General features: G+C 34.2%; 1 protein-coding gene and 1 non-coding gene across 6 annotated transcripts in view; one reads left to right on the top strand and one right to left on the bottom strand.

Moving 5' to 3' along the window:
• The window catches only part of ZNF385D (zinc finger protein 385D), a 269512-nt gene that overhangs the window by 148456 nt on the left and 103754 nt on the right, over positions 1 to 17302 (top strand). For 4 of the 5 annotated variants that reach the window (XM_006907276.2, XM_025043631.1, XM_025043630.1 and 1 more), the window contains exon 3: positions 6785 to 6895. The exons of the other annotated variant lie outside the window; for it this stretch is intronic. In XM_006907276.2, coding sequence (XP_006907338.1) covers positions 6785 to 6895 — 111 coding nt within the window. The remainder of the gene's footprint in view (positions 1 to 6784; positions 6896 to 17302) is intronic. 5 annotated transcript variants of the gene reach the window in all.
• Positions 16134 to 16252, bottom strand: LOC112475961. Its single transcript, XR_003044937.1, has one exon. It is a non-coding gene; the product is annotated as a 5S ribosomal RNA (ribosomal RNA).

Raw genomic sequence — 17302 nt, 5'->3', positions numbered from 1 at the left:
CTACCTGTACCTTCTGCTCAATTTTGCTGTGAATCTAAAACTGCTGTAAAATAACATTATTCAAAGGAAAAAATATATATATCTACCTTGTATGGATGCTAAGACCTAAGGAGATATGACATATAGGCCCTACTAAAAGTGATTCACACATCAAAGTGCTTGCTCACCTAAAGTTAGTTATTGCTTCCTTCAAATATAATTTGAAGTTTAACATCATTGAACTTATATATCTTTTCCTGGATTTAGATCTCATGGATCTTCTGAGGCATCTTTCTACTCTTTCTAGGTTTTCTGCTTCTGGAAAGGAATGGTGAGGTTTGCTGTTATTGCTATAAAGTAATAATAGCAGAAGCAGCTGCATTTATTGAGTACTTTCTATGTGTCAGACACAGTGCTGAAATGTATATACACTTAGTATAATTTCTTATTCACCCAAAACGCAACAGTGATTATCACCCCATTTTAGAGGGGAGAAAATACAGGTTTAGAAACATTAAAATAAAAGAGCTAGCAAATAAAGAAGGAAGATTTTAGAATAGCTTTTAACCAGTTGTTACTTTCTATTTGGGGAGAAAGAGGAAGGGTCAGACTTAATGTCATATATTATAGCTGTCAGAACCTAGAACTGGGAGGTGACAAGTTGGTTCCTTGACCATTTTTTCATTAGAACACTTCACCTCTCTGAACTTTAGTGGCCTTTTAAATAGAATGAGAGAGAAAATGTGATCACTGACATTCTTTCCAGCTCTAAGATGCTTTGGTTCTCAGAAAAAAAGTTACACCACAAAAGATGATCTGTGCAGTGCAATTTAAAATGACAACCTAAATATGCAGTGACAGAGAATTAGCTAAGTAAATTGTGGTGCAATCATTTAGTGAGATAGTATGCCACCATTTAATTGATAAATATAAAAACTGAAGTTAAATGAAAGTATTCTTTTGATACATTCTTAAATGGAAAAAAAGAAAAATATTCTATATCATGCTTACAACTATGTAAAATTATGCATTTAAAAGTATAAAGATATACAGCCGCTGTATAATAAAGAATATAACTGTCTTTATCCTCTGTTCTTGAGAGGTAACTTCTAAAATCTTGGATATTCCTGAGTGATAAGAGTATCTTTGTTAATCATACACACTTTAGATCACACCTGAGTTTATGCTAATGAGATGACGTAGGATGGGGGTCAGTCACCAGAAAAAGTGACTGTGCAATTAGAGGACTGGGCTTTGTACAGGTAATGTCAGTCTGACCTCCAGGGAGGGGAAAGGAGCTGGTAACTCAGTTCAATCATATGGCCAATTATTCAATTAATCATGCCTATGTAATGAAATCCCAATAAAAACTCTGGACAGCAAGGCTTGGGTGAACTTCTTGGCTGGGAGGGTGCAAGGAAGGTAACATGTCCTGATTCTTTGGGGAGAGCACATTGGCGGCTCCATGTCAGGATTCTCCCAGACCTCATCCTACTGGTCTCTCCATTTGGATTACTCTGATTTGTATCTTTATAATAAATCTGTAATCATAATTATAGTGCTTTCTTGAGTTCTGTTAGTCATTCTAGCAAGTTATCGAAACCGCAGGGGTCATGGAGCTGCTGAGGTGGTAGCCAGTTTGTCAGAAGTGCAGGTGACTTGGGGACTCCCAAATTAGTGCCTAGATTCTGAAATGAAGACAATCTTTTTGGGGTCTGTGCTCTTCACCTGTGGAGACGACACTAACTCTGGATAGTGCCAGAATTGCATTGCAGTATTGTAACTACCATTTTAAAAAACTCTCTAGGAATATCTGGTAAAGCTTAACTTGTGCATATCCTACAAGCTAGAAACTTAATTTCTAATTATATATCTCAGAGAAATGACTTCTAATTCCAACAAAACACATGCTTACAAATAGTTATAATAACTTTAATCATAATAGGTTCAAACTGAAAACCCAAATCTCCACCAACTGTAAAGTTGACAATCAATTGTGATATGGTAGAATACAGCAATGAATAAGGGACAAAATACTCTTGACCCATATGCTGAATGAAAGAAACTAGATACCCAAGAATATATACTATGTAATTACATTTTATAAAGTACAAAAGTAGGAAAAATAATCTATGCTGATCTCATAATGATAGTGATCACTAGAGGGTATTGACTAGGTAAGAGGAAGACTGGGAGCCTTCTTGATTTCAGAAAGTGTTCTACATCTTTATTAGGATAGTGATAACATGGGAGTATGCACATGCTTTAAAAAATCAACTAATGATACACTTAAGATGTATGCACTTTTTTATATGTAAGTTATATATCCATTAAAATAGAGAAAAAGGACAGAAGTTGCAATTTTTTAAATGGATAAATTCGTTGCAGGAGTGAGATTATTAGGAATGTTTTTATTAGTGTTTTCTAATATATGAATATAAGCAATATAAACACAAATTTTACTAATTCATAGTTGGTGTAATAAATCTACCAGGGTCTCTACTTGGTGTCACTTAATTCTACAGAGTCACAAATACTCAGGACAGTAGATATCACGAAGCTTTATTGTGGTGCCTGAGGAAGGCAAAGAGGCAGAGTGGGAGGCTGTGGATATTAGCTGGCTCTGCCGCTTACTACTTGTATTATTTTAGATAAGGGGCAATGAGAGCTCTTCAGTAAATTGTTAGCATAGAAATAATGCTTATAAACAAAAAACACCCTCTAAATGCCCTTAAGTGTGTGTAACCTTTAGAGTTATTGTTACTGGTCATTGTTACATAGAAATACCAGCTGAAAGAGACAACCTTTATATTTCTAGACTTCTAAACTTCCTGACATTTAAGTTCTTATTGTCCGATTTTAAACCTGAAATCCACAATAATAATAGGAACAGCGAAAGAGGCGGTCTCCTAGAATAGGAAATGTAAACCCAGGTTAAGCCCTTTCCTGTGAAAATACAACAGACGTCCTTAGAGTAGGTTCAGAACCTTGTACTGCGGCTGCTCTACCTGAAGCTGTGCCTGGTACACTTATTTACAAATCAATTTAGCAGAATGCCCAGAGGGGAGGTGATGGAAAAGCTGGATCTGAGATAGAAATGCAGAGATCTTTAAGCCTGAAATGAAGAAAAACATATTCATTTGGCTTTAAATAAAGCCATACTGAGTTTGAAATTGAATTTTAGTCTAGAGTTTCGGTAAGCATATCGATAAGTAGTGTATCATTCTTCACTTTTGTTTGTTTTAGGGGACTGAGTATTGTTTTTAGAAAATTTTAGCTGTTAAAATATTCTACTTTAGAAATTAAATAAATATCTTAAAATATCTTATATATTTTACCATTTCTTTCAGTTTTTAATTTAGTGATACATGGGATAAGTTTTATGGACCTGATTTTTATGTATTACATTTTTAGTTTATGTCTTTACTTTCATGCTGAAGGCTTTACATTTTATTCATATTTCTATAATGACTTTATTTTTCCAGATTACAATTTTCTAAACTGCATGCATTGAACCAGGCATGCTAAAATTAAAAACAAATAAAATGACAAAAGATTTGGTTATATTATTTTAGAAATTATTTATTTAAAACATTTTTATTATGGGATATCTCAGAGAATTTATTTTATGGTGCACTGTGAATACCTCAGCTGTAAAATCTGGGTTTTCTACAACTTATTTAACCCAAGAACCCCCATTTTTTTCTAGCCTACACACATTGGCATCCCTTAAAACTGATTTTGTAGAAAAAAAAGTCTTAATGATAATATATATACACACAATAAAGTGTGATTGTTTTGACAAATCAGACCTATTTGTTCATGGGGAAAAACCCACATGTATGGCTTTCTCTTTGAACAAAATGTTTGATTATAATGGTAAATAATGGTATGTTTAGACAAAATGATCAAAGTGGCTATTTGTCCCCTGAGTTTATAGTAGATGCTACTTTTTGTTACATACCATGTGGATTCATTTAATTGACTATCTAACAACAGAACTGGTTATTATGTAGATATTGCCCTTTCATAATTCCTTGTTGTAAATGATTTTATGTATATTTATAGATGTATATATTAGAGAGGTGAATGCGATTTATGTTAAGTAATAAAGGCATTAGACATCATTTTTCATACTAGATTCCTAAAATGATAAAAGATAAATAAAATACTTTTTGTTGGTGTAACTTTTGTTTTTAAAATATAATTCAGTTGTGTTTTTTTGCTAACTATACTGGGAAATAAAATGGTCTCCAAAGAAGAATATACAACTTTGCATTGTGAAATTTGATTTTACAGTCACAGAGATCAGAACATCATTCAATTCAAACAAAAGAATTAAATCTAGAGAATATGTCACATTTGCATGGGGTCTAGTTCCAAAATACCTCCTACACAAATTTGAATTGAATGCAGTCATTGCTTTCTCATTGTTATTGAAAGACCAAAATAATATACTGCTCACTAATATATGATAAATACTCAGCACCACATGTCAGAAAGCATCTTTAATATAAATGTGTTGTTCATTTTTATTTCATTGTATTATTGTAAGAGTACTTCAATATTTCTAAATGAGTTATAGACATAATTTACCTAATCCCCTGATAGAAATGGGCCCCATTTATGCAAAGAACAGATGCAATATAACATGACAAGACAACTACTTCTAAGTTAGTGACCTCTTTCTGCTTTTAATTTTCTTTAGCTCTTGGCTGAAAGGGAAATTATTCCCCAGTGTTCTCTGTAATTGTTGTCATAGAAGCATTATGATGGCATGTTTAAAGTAGTTTAAGAGTGATCCTGGGAAGCAAAATGAAGGCTTTTGAAACAGCCCAGATTCACAGATTTGTGTGGCCTTTTCAAGCTCTGAGCATTATCTGTTTTGGATCTGAGGAAGTAGGGGAGTTTGAGAGGAGGGTGGGAAGGAGAGAGAGGGAGGAAGAGAGAAGAATCCGATACCATGCCCTGTGGCCTTTCAAACTACTCTCTGGTAGTACATCCAACCTAAGGAAAAGAGATTGTAATTTTAATTTAATTTCAATGTTCGAATTAAGACGCTGAATCGAATTTAGGAATAAGCTTTAGATTGTATATTAAGACTTGAAAAGATTATAGAATTTACTGGAAATAATTCAAATTCAAATGTTCATCAACTGACAAATGGGTAAACATATGGTGGTGTATCTATACGAAGGATTACTACTCAGCAATAAAAAATGAATAAGTTATTGATATAGGCAACGAAATGGTTGACTCTTAGAAACTTTATGCTGCATGATAGATGGCAGACAAAAAGACCACATACTGTATGATTCTTTTTATATGAACTTCGAGAAAATGCAAAAATGTAGTGACAGAAAGCAGATCATTGGTTTCATAGACTTGGGGTGGGAGGCAGGAATTGATCACAGAAGGGCAGGAGGGAACTTTTCCAGGCAATTCAAATGCTCTATTTGATAATTAGTATTACTGTGTATATTTGTCAAATCTCAACCAATTCTACAGTTAACACTGGTGAATGCTATTGTATGTAAATTATACCTAAATAAAACTGGTTTAAAAGGGAGTATGGAGAATTCACCAGTAAGCGGGGGGCGGAGGATGCTAGAACTTGTTAATACCTGGAAGTGATCAGAAAACTCTTGGATAGTTGAATTTTATCTAGAATCTGGGCCAGGATTAAAATCAGGAAAAAAAATTAAGTGATGATGGAAGAAAATAATGATTACATGACAACTTCTTTTTGATCTTTGTATCTGTTTAATATATAAACCACCTCGCCTAATACTTAGCTAAGAAAAGACACTTAATAAATGCTGAGTGTTATTATGTTTATTGTTGTTACAGCTGTTATTTAGAACACTGCATTAAGAGTGTTCTATATTAATAGCCAACATTTATTGATTTGTTAATGTGCCCAGCACTGACTGTGCTAAGTAAATTACATGAATTATCACTTTTAAACCTCATCATAATCTTAAGATATAGAGATAGACATTCAAAGAGGTTTCACAAATATTAAGAAGCAGATCAAAATTTTTATCTAAGAGTTGAGACCCACTAATGCGGACTGTAGGACAGAGCTTGGTGAGGAGACATTAAGCTTTATTAGAGCTGGATTGTTGACATTATGTTTTGGGTGTCAACTTGTCCTGTCCTGAGAAAATGAGATGGAGAGAAATAACTGATATGTGGCCCAAACTCTTCGAACCTCAAATAATAAGTCTATAGGGTCACAGTATACTGGATGAGCAATAAGTGGTTGTTGAATGGAATTGATAGCTCCATGTATTAGGACTCTTAAAAGCAGAAAGTGTATACTATGTACTATATTCTCAAGGTAGAAAAGATACCAAACAGCATAAAGTTAATGTTGGATAATAGTGCATAATTTACTTTCAGAGCTGATTGTCTGACCAAGTCTATTTTGTAATATATTTGGGGCAATGGCATAGATATACTTTTGTGCAAGATTGCTGGCATTTGCAATAACTGGAGTTTTGATAAACCTTTAATTACATTTTAGTATTATCAAACTGAGACAATTGTTGATCCTAAATGAGAAAAACAGTACACAGACTCTAATGGATACATTTATTATTTTCCTTATCATAGTGATCTTCAAGTTTATTGTTTCCTATTTTTCAAGAAAATAGAAATGCCTTTTCTTAGAATAAAAATGTTTTTTATGATGTGAGCAATAGATTGAAGCTGTACAGATTGACTCTTTAATGAAATAGGCAACATTCCAATGGAACTGACAAGCTTTATTTCTATTTGTTGTATTTTTTTCTCCTTACAGATGGACCCGATTCAGAAAGCTGTAATAAATCATACATTCGGGGTTCCTCTTCCTCATCGAAGAAAGCAAATCATATCATGCAACATTTGCCAGTTGAGATTTAATTCTGATGTAAGTTTATCATTTAATATACAGTTAAAAAAATGTATTATGCTGTTCTAATCTCACAGAAGAGACTTCTTAAACATTTTTCTCTGATAATAGAGCATGTCAAAATTTAAAGATAACATTTTAACTCCTTAGGTGCTTTAATTTTGGAGTTTATTATATTATGTTTGGTTGTTTACTGTAGAAAAATCACACATATCCAATCTTATATATTTGCCATTTATGGTTTTCTTTTTCTTTTTTTTTTTTTTTTAGTCTTTTGAGAATGCTAAATTTAGGTAATATACTTTCCCTTTGGGAAATAGTCATATTTACGACCAATGGAGTTTTCAATAAATTACACCACTGATTTAATTCCCAGATCTTATTTCATGGCCAGATTTTGGCGTTGTAAATTCTTTTTGCCTACTTTGGTGGTGTCCAATTCTCAATCAGCCCTTATATCCTTAATTATATTTTTGTTAGAGCTCTCAATTTGCTGTTCTAGAAGTATTAGCATTTTAGCAGAGATCCTAAAGATCGCAAAGCACTCAATCCCCTAAGGAATTAAACTTAAGTGGAAAACAGAAAGAGACACTTGTGGACCTGGCCAGTGCTTTGCAAATTATTCACAAAGTTATTCACATCTTTCGTACCTTTTCTAAGGATTAAGATGGGCTCTTGATTCATCACAGTGAAACTAATGTTGGATTGTGGCCAATCTGGAAAACACTGACCCTCCCCCTCTCCCCCAATCTGCTTTGGTGTGGAGTTGTTCCTGAGAAATACAGAAAAGAGGGGAACGTTGGCTTGGAAGAAATAGGAATTGAACTCTAGGCAAACAGAGGACCCCACCCTATCAAAATGACTCCTCCAAGGTGTCATTATTTTACCCTAAATTGACACACAGTGTAGAGATGACCAAACAGATCTGGATTCTAGAGACTGTTAGGCCTTCTAGGATTTGCTTTCCCTAGGCAAGTAGGTCCTTTAGGTGCTCTGGGTTTGAAAATAGCATATAAGATAATCAGGCACAGGAAATAGATGTGTTGGAAATAAAGTGTTTTTTTCTTCTGTGAGAACATTTCATTTCATATAAAGATTGCTAATATGACATCGTACCACCTACTGTATAACCATTAGGTAATTTTATAACGTTCCTTCTGTTGGCTTAAAAAAGAGAAGAGTAGATTGTCTGCTTAATACCTGAGTGGTATTTGCTGCTATAAGAAAGAATACACTAAACATGCAGCATTTTATTTGAAGAGGTGTTTCTTGATATTTATTTTATTGTTTGTTTTTTTTAATACTGAGTGCCTTGATTTGATTTGAATTTTAAGAAATTTATTATAGTTTATTAACAAATAGTATTTTCAAGTGATCAATATATGTAGTGATCTCTTCCAGTTGTATAAAAAAAAGAGGAGTCCGACATGTTGACATATAAATAAGAGTTCTGAACTCAATACAGTTGACCGTTAACAACACAGGTTTGAACTGCATGGGTCCACTTATATGTGGATTTTTTTCCAATAAATAGAGTAAATATATTTTGTCTTCATTATGATTTTCTTAATATTTTCTTTTCTCTAGTTTACTTTGTCATAAGACTATAATATGTAATACATCATACAAAATATGTGTTAATCGACTATTTGTCATTGGTAAGGCTTCCAGTCAATAGGAAGCTTAGTAGTTAAGTATTCGGGGAGTTAAAAGTGAGATGGGAAATTTTGACTGTGAGTGCATCAGTGCCCCTAATTGCTGCATTGTTCAAGAGTTAACTGTAGTTGTAATTTTTTATAATTTTTAAACAGTCACCAAACAACCATATGGTTCTCTAATTGTAATTTTAAGTGGCTCCTCTTTTATTCGCTTTCTCCTTAAATTATACTGATATTTCACTTTGGAACTGAATATATAATGATACAAAGTCTCCCAAGAGCCATGTTGCCAGCTTCTTACATCTAATGGGAGACATTTTAACGTTCCTCCTGCCAATAATTTTACTGTCAGTATTTTCCTCTGTATTAAAAATTCCTGTAAACTAGAAATCAGAGAGAGACTTCAAGCTCATTTAATCCGATCTCCCACTAAATATAAGAAAACTATCTGCCACATCCAGGCTAGCTCTTTTGGTTGATTATCCCCTGTGATGCGTCACTCACCACTTTAAGACAGTTTTTTCTTTTTCGTTTTCTTTTCTTTTCTTTTCTTTTTTTTTTAGTGTTTCTAATCCTGTAGGGGAATATCAAAGTCATGGTTAAAGGCTTTAGAAATATTGCCAGATATGCTCTTGAAAATACGTATATATTTACATACATGATTATTAGCATTAACAAAGAATATAACAGTATAAGGATCATTTATATACTTTTTTAAAATATAATCTTATTTCCTTGGTAAGAAAGAATAGCAGTTTATCTTGATAATGAAGTTCCAAGATGATGTGGGAATCAATGCATATTTATTAGGGACAATATCATTGTCACAACTTTGCTTTCAGGTTTGTCTGGTGTGTTGTCAAAAGGAAAATAGCCAAGATATTTGGAGAATTTGAACTAATCAATCTGGGACATAATTAAACAATTACAGGCATGACCATTCACTGGATGGTTACTATGTTAATCTGCTACTATAACAAATTACCACAAACTTAGTAGCTTGAAACAACACAAATGTATTATCCTATAGTTCTGGAGGTGAAAAGTCAGAAATGGGCCTCAGGCTAAAAACCAAGGTGTTGGCAGGGTTATGTTCTCTAGGCTATGTTCCTTGCCATTCTTTTCTACCTTCTAGAGAGGCTGACCTTTCTCCTTGGCCCATTATTCCTTTCCATCTTCAAAGCCAGCAATGGCTGATCGAGTCCTTCTCCATTTAATTACTGATTCTCACTCTCTTACCTCCCTCTTCCACATTCAAGGACCCTGTGATCACAGTGGACTCACCTGTACAATCCAGGATAATTTCTCTATTTTAAACTCAGCTGATTGGCAATCATCTGCTAACTTAATTCCCCTCTGTCGTGTATCATAACATATTCATAGTTTCCAGGGGTTGAGACTTAAACACCATCCTTCTGCCTACCACAGAGTCTCATTTGGATGTTTGATTTAGGTTTGAATCGACTTTCATGACCACCTGAATTTATCAATAATCACCCATATAAACTGAACATGTGAATTTGCTGCCCTCACATTTTTCCTTATTTTAAACTTGAATGTATATTCACTATGTAGTGCTGATTTTTAAAATACTTCAATTTTAAAATTGAAGTTTTTTAAAAATCAGAAGACCTAATGTAATTGAGTTTGTAAATGGCATAGCAACATTTTAACTATGATTTGCAAATAAAACATAAATTATTACAAAGTTGAAATACAGGAGTGGAAATTCTTTTAGAGTTTTTATTAAAAATATCTCTGTAGCATTATTATGTCAATAAGGGAACTAAAGATTTGCTTACTTATTGACTGGTCATATCCATTAATACTAATTTTATATACATATTAATTTATGAAATATTCAAATACCAAGATCAATTGGATTTATCATCCATTTATTGATATGTAAGAAAATAATCTCTAAATAATGAGAAAATATAGATATATATCATGTTAGATCATTTTAATTACAAAAAAAAAATCCTTTATAATCTTAATACAACTGCCTCTGCTCTATTTAGGTAAATTTATCTTTCCGTTGCCATTCTTAAACCTAGAATCCTTCTAGAAAAGTAATACTGTAATTCACTTGTATGCTTAGTTGAATCCTCTATCGCATAGCAAAATATTTTTGCATTATGAACCTTTTTACATTTCAAAACTTCTTCCCCTTCCAATAAAAATAATAGCTTGTAGTTCTTTTCATCTCTGCATCATGAAAATTCAATTTCCTTTTCCTCTAAGCTTTTATTTATTTTTTTAACCCTTCATATTATAAACTCTGTAGTTTGGTGGTATGCCATACTTGTTTCCCATATAGTACATTTTCCATTTCGGGCTCTGCAGATATCTTTATAAATGTCAGATTATATTGCATGTATTTTAAATCAGATTGCCTTATCCTGGGGTAGGCTTTTCTTTAAAAAAACAAAAAACAAAAAAACTTCTCAACATTTATATGAAACACACATGGCATTATGCAAAAAGCTTCTAGCTAAAGACTGAAAGGTTGTAATTTGCCCAATTATTTTATCAGCTTCTAAAATAAGCATGAATTGTCATTGACCTTGGCAAGTTAGCAAGTTTGCCTTTGAAAGACAACTTATAGCATAGATTTAAAATTATTAAGTAAGTTAGAGAATAATAACTCACTGACTCTTTATAGAATGGGAAATAAGGTCTCAGGCCCCAAACTAAGGAATCATAACATTGTAGCATCTAAGAGTTACTATGGTTAACCTCCTAACAATAGCATTCCATAATATGTTAGAGACAGAAGAAAACTTTTGCTAATTGCATACATGGAAACTCAGGTACGGAGAATGTAGGCTGTTTATAAAAGGCCAACTGGCCAGTAGCTGGCCTCACAGGGTCAATGTCTACTTCTCGGACGTTGCTGCCTCATCTGGTCCAGGTGGGGCAGCAAGTCCATCCAGAAGTTCCAGCGGATCCTTCAGCAGTGGCATGGATGGAGATCTGTGTGTTCTTGACATACAGCCTGTCCCAGAGAGAGAGCCTTGTCGACTCCTTCCCTTATGAAACTAACTAGTTGTACTCAGGGCAGTTGTGGAAAATCATTCACAGCCCAGGCTGTGCCTCACCCACAAGGACTCAGGCGTCCTCTCCTATGGCTTCACTTGTATTCGATCATACAACTCAGTCACACACATGGTGAAAAAGTAAGTATGGATGCAAATTACTGAACTAAAATACAGTAGCAACATGTCCTTTATGACTTAGGCTGTCAAGTATTAATTAGTTCAGGGAACTGTTTGATAAACCAAAAGGAAAAACAACCTCATCAGGAAGTAACATTGCGTAGAGGCCTCAGACCCCTCCAAACGAGGTTCCTTGAGATCATCATCAATATAATTGATATGTTTTCCAATGGTATTATAGAGTAGAAATCATTATTCTTGTTCTGCATTTTAGAACCCAGAAATGTAGTGAAACTAAGCAATATATCTGAATTTAATTCATATCTCTGTCATAACTTCCATACCCATATGTGGCAATATGATGATGAAGATGTGAACAGGCATATTTTTTCCTACCAAATGACCAAACTCAATAATTAAACTTTCTTAACATCGTGTCTTACGACACATCTTTTAAGCATTTAAATCAATATTATTTGTGGGGACTATTAGTTAAGGGAAATATTGCTTAGATGGAGAGAAAAACAAAAACTAATGGTTACTTGTATTAGAGTTAAAGAACTGTTCTTTTATTTCTTTCTACTTTTGTTTATTTTCCAAATTTTCTTTATAAGATGCTTAAATTTTATAAAGGAAAAAAGGAATTTCTGCGTCTGCTATTATATTATGGTTCTAATACTGCATGTTTTGTCCCAAATTATAAATTCCATTTTGAAGGCCTTAGTAGCAATTTTATAAATATTTCTTGCCTATTTCTGGCAATGTCTGCAGTCTCAAAACATGCCCAGGAGAGTTCATAGATATTACCATGGTCTCATTCAGATTTCGGCATTTTATTACATATCTTAAGAGAAAGGTTAATAAAAATCTGTGCATTGGGGATATACATCCAACCCCAAACCTAAAAACGGTAGCTATAGAAGATGAGTGAAATGGTAGGAAAATCATAAGATCATGAATTAAACTCCTTGTTGTCTAGATCTACCTTTTCTTAATTGGCCATGTGTCCTTGAGCTCTTCATTGAACTTACAAGGTCTATAATCATCTCATTTAAAATAACTAGCTCTTCTTTACAGCCATGTTGTAAGGATTATAAACTACAACGTGTAGGCAATTAGGATATAAACCGTATGGTAAATGAAATGGAAAGGTCATTTTTATTTTATGGGGTAAAAATGCAGTTATAGTTGTTTTTTTTATTTTCTCTGAATGTTAAATCACTTCTTAAGAAATATAATGGTTTGAAAATATCTTTTCTATCTTTAAGAAAAGTATTCAAAGGGATCTACTCTATGGAAGGTATCAGACTTAGTGCGTTTTTGTGTTAATTTGAGGTTCTTACTCCTGGTAAATCTTTTACTTTTTAAAAACTGCAGTAACAACTTGTCCCTGGCAAAGCTGCATTTATTAAAAACTCTCAACCTCTTCAAGTCTATTGCTGCTGCTGCTGCTGCTGCTGCTGCTACTGCTAAGTCCCAAAGGATGTGAGGGACCCAGTTATAATTAAATTTCCAGGCAGCTTTGAAACATCTCTTTCATAAGAGAGTGTCCTCTATTAGTCTCCAGGACTCACAGAGCTATCGAGAGCTTTGGCCTGGCCTGTGCACCTTGGCCTTCCCACTGGGTGCTTTTCCTCTTCAAAAGTAGTTCTGTGACAGGGCTATTTGGCTTCTGTAAAAGAGGAAGCATGTCTGGGACCTGATGAGGTTTAGCTGGGTTGTCAGGTTACTCCTGTGTGAGGAACTGGCTGTGGAGTGTGTGGTGATGGACTGTGAATTGTAGCTGAGTTTGAAACAAGTGCCTGAGATGTCTCTTTGGAAGGATTACATTTGACTGTGCACTTGGGCCATATTTCATCCCTCAGCTTCACTACCTTCTACTTCTTAAATGGAGCCCACAGCTTTGTCAGGAATTCTCAGAAAAGAAAACTTGAACAGAAAGACCAAGCAGGAAATATTGGGTCTGGCTGCTAGATATTTCAGGAGAAAACGAGCCATTCAAGAGCACAGGAATCTATTTAAGGAGTGTACTTCTTTGGCAGGCTTTTAAAAATAAAACTTCAACATTGAGACATTTTAAGACTCTCTGAATCAGGCTTTGATATTTCAGAGTTTCATTTGTAGATGGAATGAAGAGTGGGGACTGAGAAAAGAGAAATCTTTATAAAAGAGTCTTTATTTCTTTGGGCTTCTTTCCTTTGTAAACAAAGAAAAACAAAATAATGAAGCTCGCTTTTCTATCAAATTCTCCTAGACATGGAAAAGTTGACCTCGAAAGTCTAGAGAGAGAAAGTTAATTTTAGATGAGTAGCTACACACATAACCCCCACTAAACAAAGATATGTTTATATTTCTATGGAGTGCTGCGAGCACCTCAGAGAATTGTTGTATATTAGGACTTAGAGATGTCTAGGAAATCATTCTGTCCATTTTATAGACTGTATAAATGGATAAACCAAAGGCCAAAATATTTAGTTGACTTTTTCAAGGTCTCTAAGCTATTGAAACAGCTGGAAGAACTGGGAACAAAGCTCTTAAGTTCCAGCATAGTGATTTATTTACCATTTCAAGTGACATCTCCTAAGGGAACTTTATTTTGAGACTCACATTGGCATCTGCTGACAATTTTCAGCTAAGACAATTGATCACTTAAGTTCTACACACAACACAGAAGTTGACCAAGGTTAATACCAGTAATATACTCTTAGCTAGATTGCTAGTAGTACAGATACCTAAAATATAAAACACATTTCAAAATCGAGAACCACTGAAAGGGCAGTAATATCGTAGTAAGAACTGAAGAGAGAAAAAGAGAACCTGTGTTGAGCCTATTTCATCAAATGCCACCTGTTAAATGCAAAGGTTTTGAGGAGAGGGTTAAGCATGGGCAAAGCATAGGAAAGAAATGTGATGGGGAAGGTACAACTTGGTGAAGTAAGAGGTATGTTTCCAATTAAACAAACTAAATGTTGTCCACGTGTCCCCAGAAGATGTGGTGAGGAGCTTATTCATGTTAGGAAAGCTCTGTAAGGCTTAGCTATCACTTAATAAATGTTGACTAAATAAATGAATGAAATGCTCAAGACAAGAAACATTGTTCTTTTATTGCCATGACAAGAAAATGAAGGTAGAAACAGGAATCTCTGAGATGATCTGACTTCATCTTTACTAAGGGCATTTAGAATAATTGCTGTGTTTTGATAAAAATGGAATTTTAGGTTGCCTTTCCCCTCTGCAAAGCAGGATATATATATCCTAACCAGCTGGCTCCCTAAAACCTAAAAATGAAAATTCACATGACCTGAAAGGTGAATATAGTGAATAAGTGAAATTAGACTTGAGCACAGCCTAGAAACTGCTGCTTATGATTTTGAAAGTGTGCCACGTAGTGACCTCTGAATTTTTTATTTTATTTTATTTTTTAAAAATCAGCCTAGTTATAAATCCCCAATTTTAACTTTATGATTACAGAGCACAGCGGCAACCTACCTCGTCACTGTCTGACTAATGAAGCCTTTATTCGCCATGGAATAAAATCTTTGATGTAACCCAGTTGCCCAGAAATTGCTTGATATACATCTCTAATATAAATGCCACCTGTTATTTTATATGTCTTTTTACAACTATATTCATTTCTCAAAGTATTACTTAGCACTAACAATACTTGTAGGAACTGAACAGAAACTGGATTAATGATCACCAATAGTTGAAGATCTCAAAAATAAAATTTGTCCATCCCTTTCTATTCACTGTAAGTCACTGTCTATCAGGACCCTTGCTCTTTTTGCTCTACTTTATTCTAGTCTATTTCAACATTTAATAAATTATCATTTTCACCATAGTCTTGGAAACTAGGACAATAGAAGGATTTGTTCCTGGCCAGATGAGCAAAGGAATTGGGGAAAAAAGTAATTCGTATTAGTTTGTTCTTGAGCCATTTTGGTTTTCATGGTCCCTTGTATTCTGCCTTTCTTAATAGTTGCTATTTGGTATTCTCTGCTGCTGAGTCCTAGTCTCTGTGTTAATTAACTGGAGTAATTGTGATGAAATACAAATACATTACCTTTCTCAGGTGTCCATATGGCCAAAGATCTCTATAAGGTGAAATAAACCTACACACTCATTTTACCTTCTTCACACTCAAAGTTTCTTATGACGACTAGGTTTGGAGTGGCTTTTTTTTTTTTTTTTTCATTGCGAGCTAAAGGAGAATGAAATGCATACTGTAAATTGCATACTACATTTGGGTCATGTTGCTGGAATTTCTTTTGTGACCTTAGAACCGGAACCTGAAACAATGGATGCATTCCTTCATATTCTATGGTTGTCTCCATAATCTAGCTACTGTTTTAGAACACCATACTGACACCCAAGATTCTGGGCCACATTCACCTCTTTCAAGCCTGACAAAACCCATTTTATTTTATTTTATTTTATTTACACCTACAGCACCAGGTCTTCCTAAGTGGTCTCCCATCCAAGTACTAACCAGGCCCGACCCTGCTTAGCTTCCGAGATCAGATGGGATCAGGGGTGTTCAGGGTGGCATGGCCATAGACTGACAAAACCCATTTTAAATGCAAAGTACTGCCTCTGGGATCTGTTGTTTCAGTCTAAATCTGTGCTTTGATGTAAATTGAATCAGATAGTGGTAAAGGTTGCAGTCATTTGGGGAACTCATTCCATGTGAAGAGGGAGCTGAGGAGGGCAAATGGAGGCATGGGATGCTGTGAGGGTTTAATTTTCTCTGTCCATATATGATTTTCAGTGATACTTTCAAAAGCAGAAAGAGAGCTTCTAAGAATTGGCCACATAATTATGGTTCACTTTTATTGGGAGCTTTTAAATTTCTTACGTAGGAAACCTGTGGAAATTGATGTATAGCAAATTTATTCTTATCAGGTTTATTGGACTATACGGTCTGTCTGTACAACTTTAAAGCTTCTCTTAGATTCCCTTATAAATAAGGTTTCAGAAGGTAGTCTCTGAACAGGCTTTATCCATTTCCCAAGCAGAGCTTATTTTCTCTGCATCAGTGAACTTGTCATGATAATCAACTTTTTTGTCCCAACCATCAATCACTCTTGATTACAGCTGGGTAGAAGTTCTGTACTGTTGATCAGCTCATCAGTGCACATAATATTACACCTGGAGGCCAGTAGAAATCATCCCTCGATGGGAAAAGTATTTTCCTTCAAGGCTTTTGTCAATGGCTTTATCATTTACATTTGGGTCTCATTGAGTTGTCATGTCTGTCTTTGACTCTATCTGCTGCTCTCTCATATAAAATATTCTCCTGAAATAGCTTTCAAAATCTGGTTGATAATTTGTACTTTATTGTTATTATTATCATGCTTTTGCCTTCTTATTGCAAAAAAAGTAGCTTATGATCTATTGTTTCCTTATTTTCATATTAACATTTTCCTATTCTTAATGTAGTTATTGTAGAAATTAAAATCACACAAATTATAATTCAATGAATATTCAGTACTTCTGTAAGAAACAGTTTAGCATATGTTTTACTCTAATGTTTGCAAGTCTAATTTTGTTGATTTTTAATGGTTTCCTAAGTTAGGCTTTTTGTTTTATGTTTTTACTTGGGCTAGGGA

This window comes from Pteropus alecto, unplaced genomic scaffold (genome assembly GCF_000325575.1).
Source record: "Pteropus alecto unplaced genomic scaffold, ASM32557v1 scaffold92, whole genome shotgun sequence".
Taxonomy (NCBI): Eukaryota; Metazoa; Chordata; class Mammalia; order Chiroptera; family Pteropodidae; genus Pteropus; species Pteropus alecto.
Note: the sequence above shows the minus strand (reverse complement) of the source record. Positions and strands in the feature narration are given on the sequence as shown.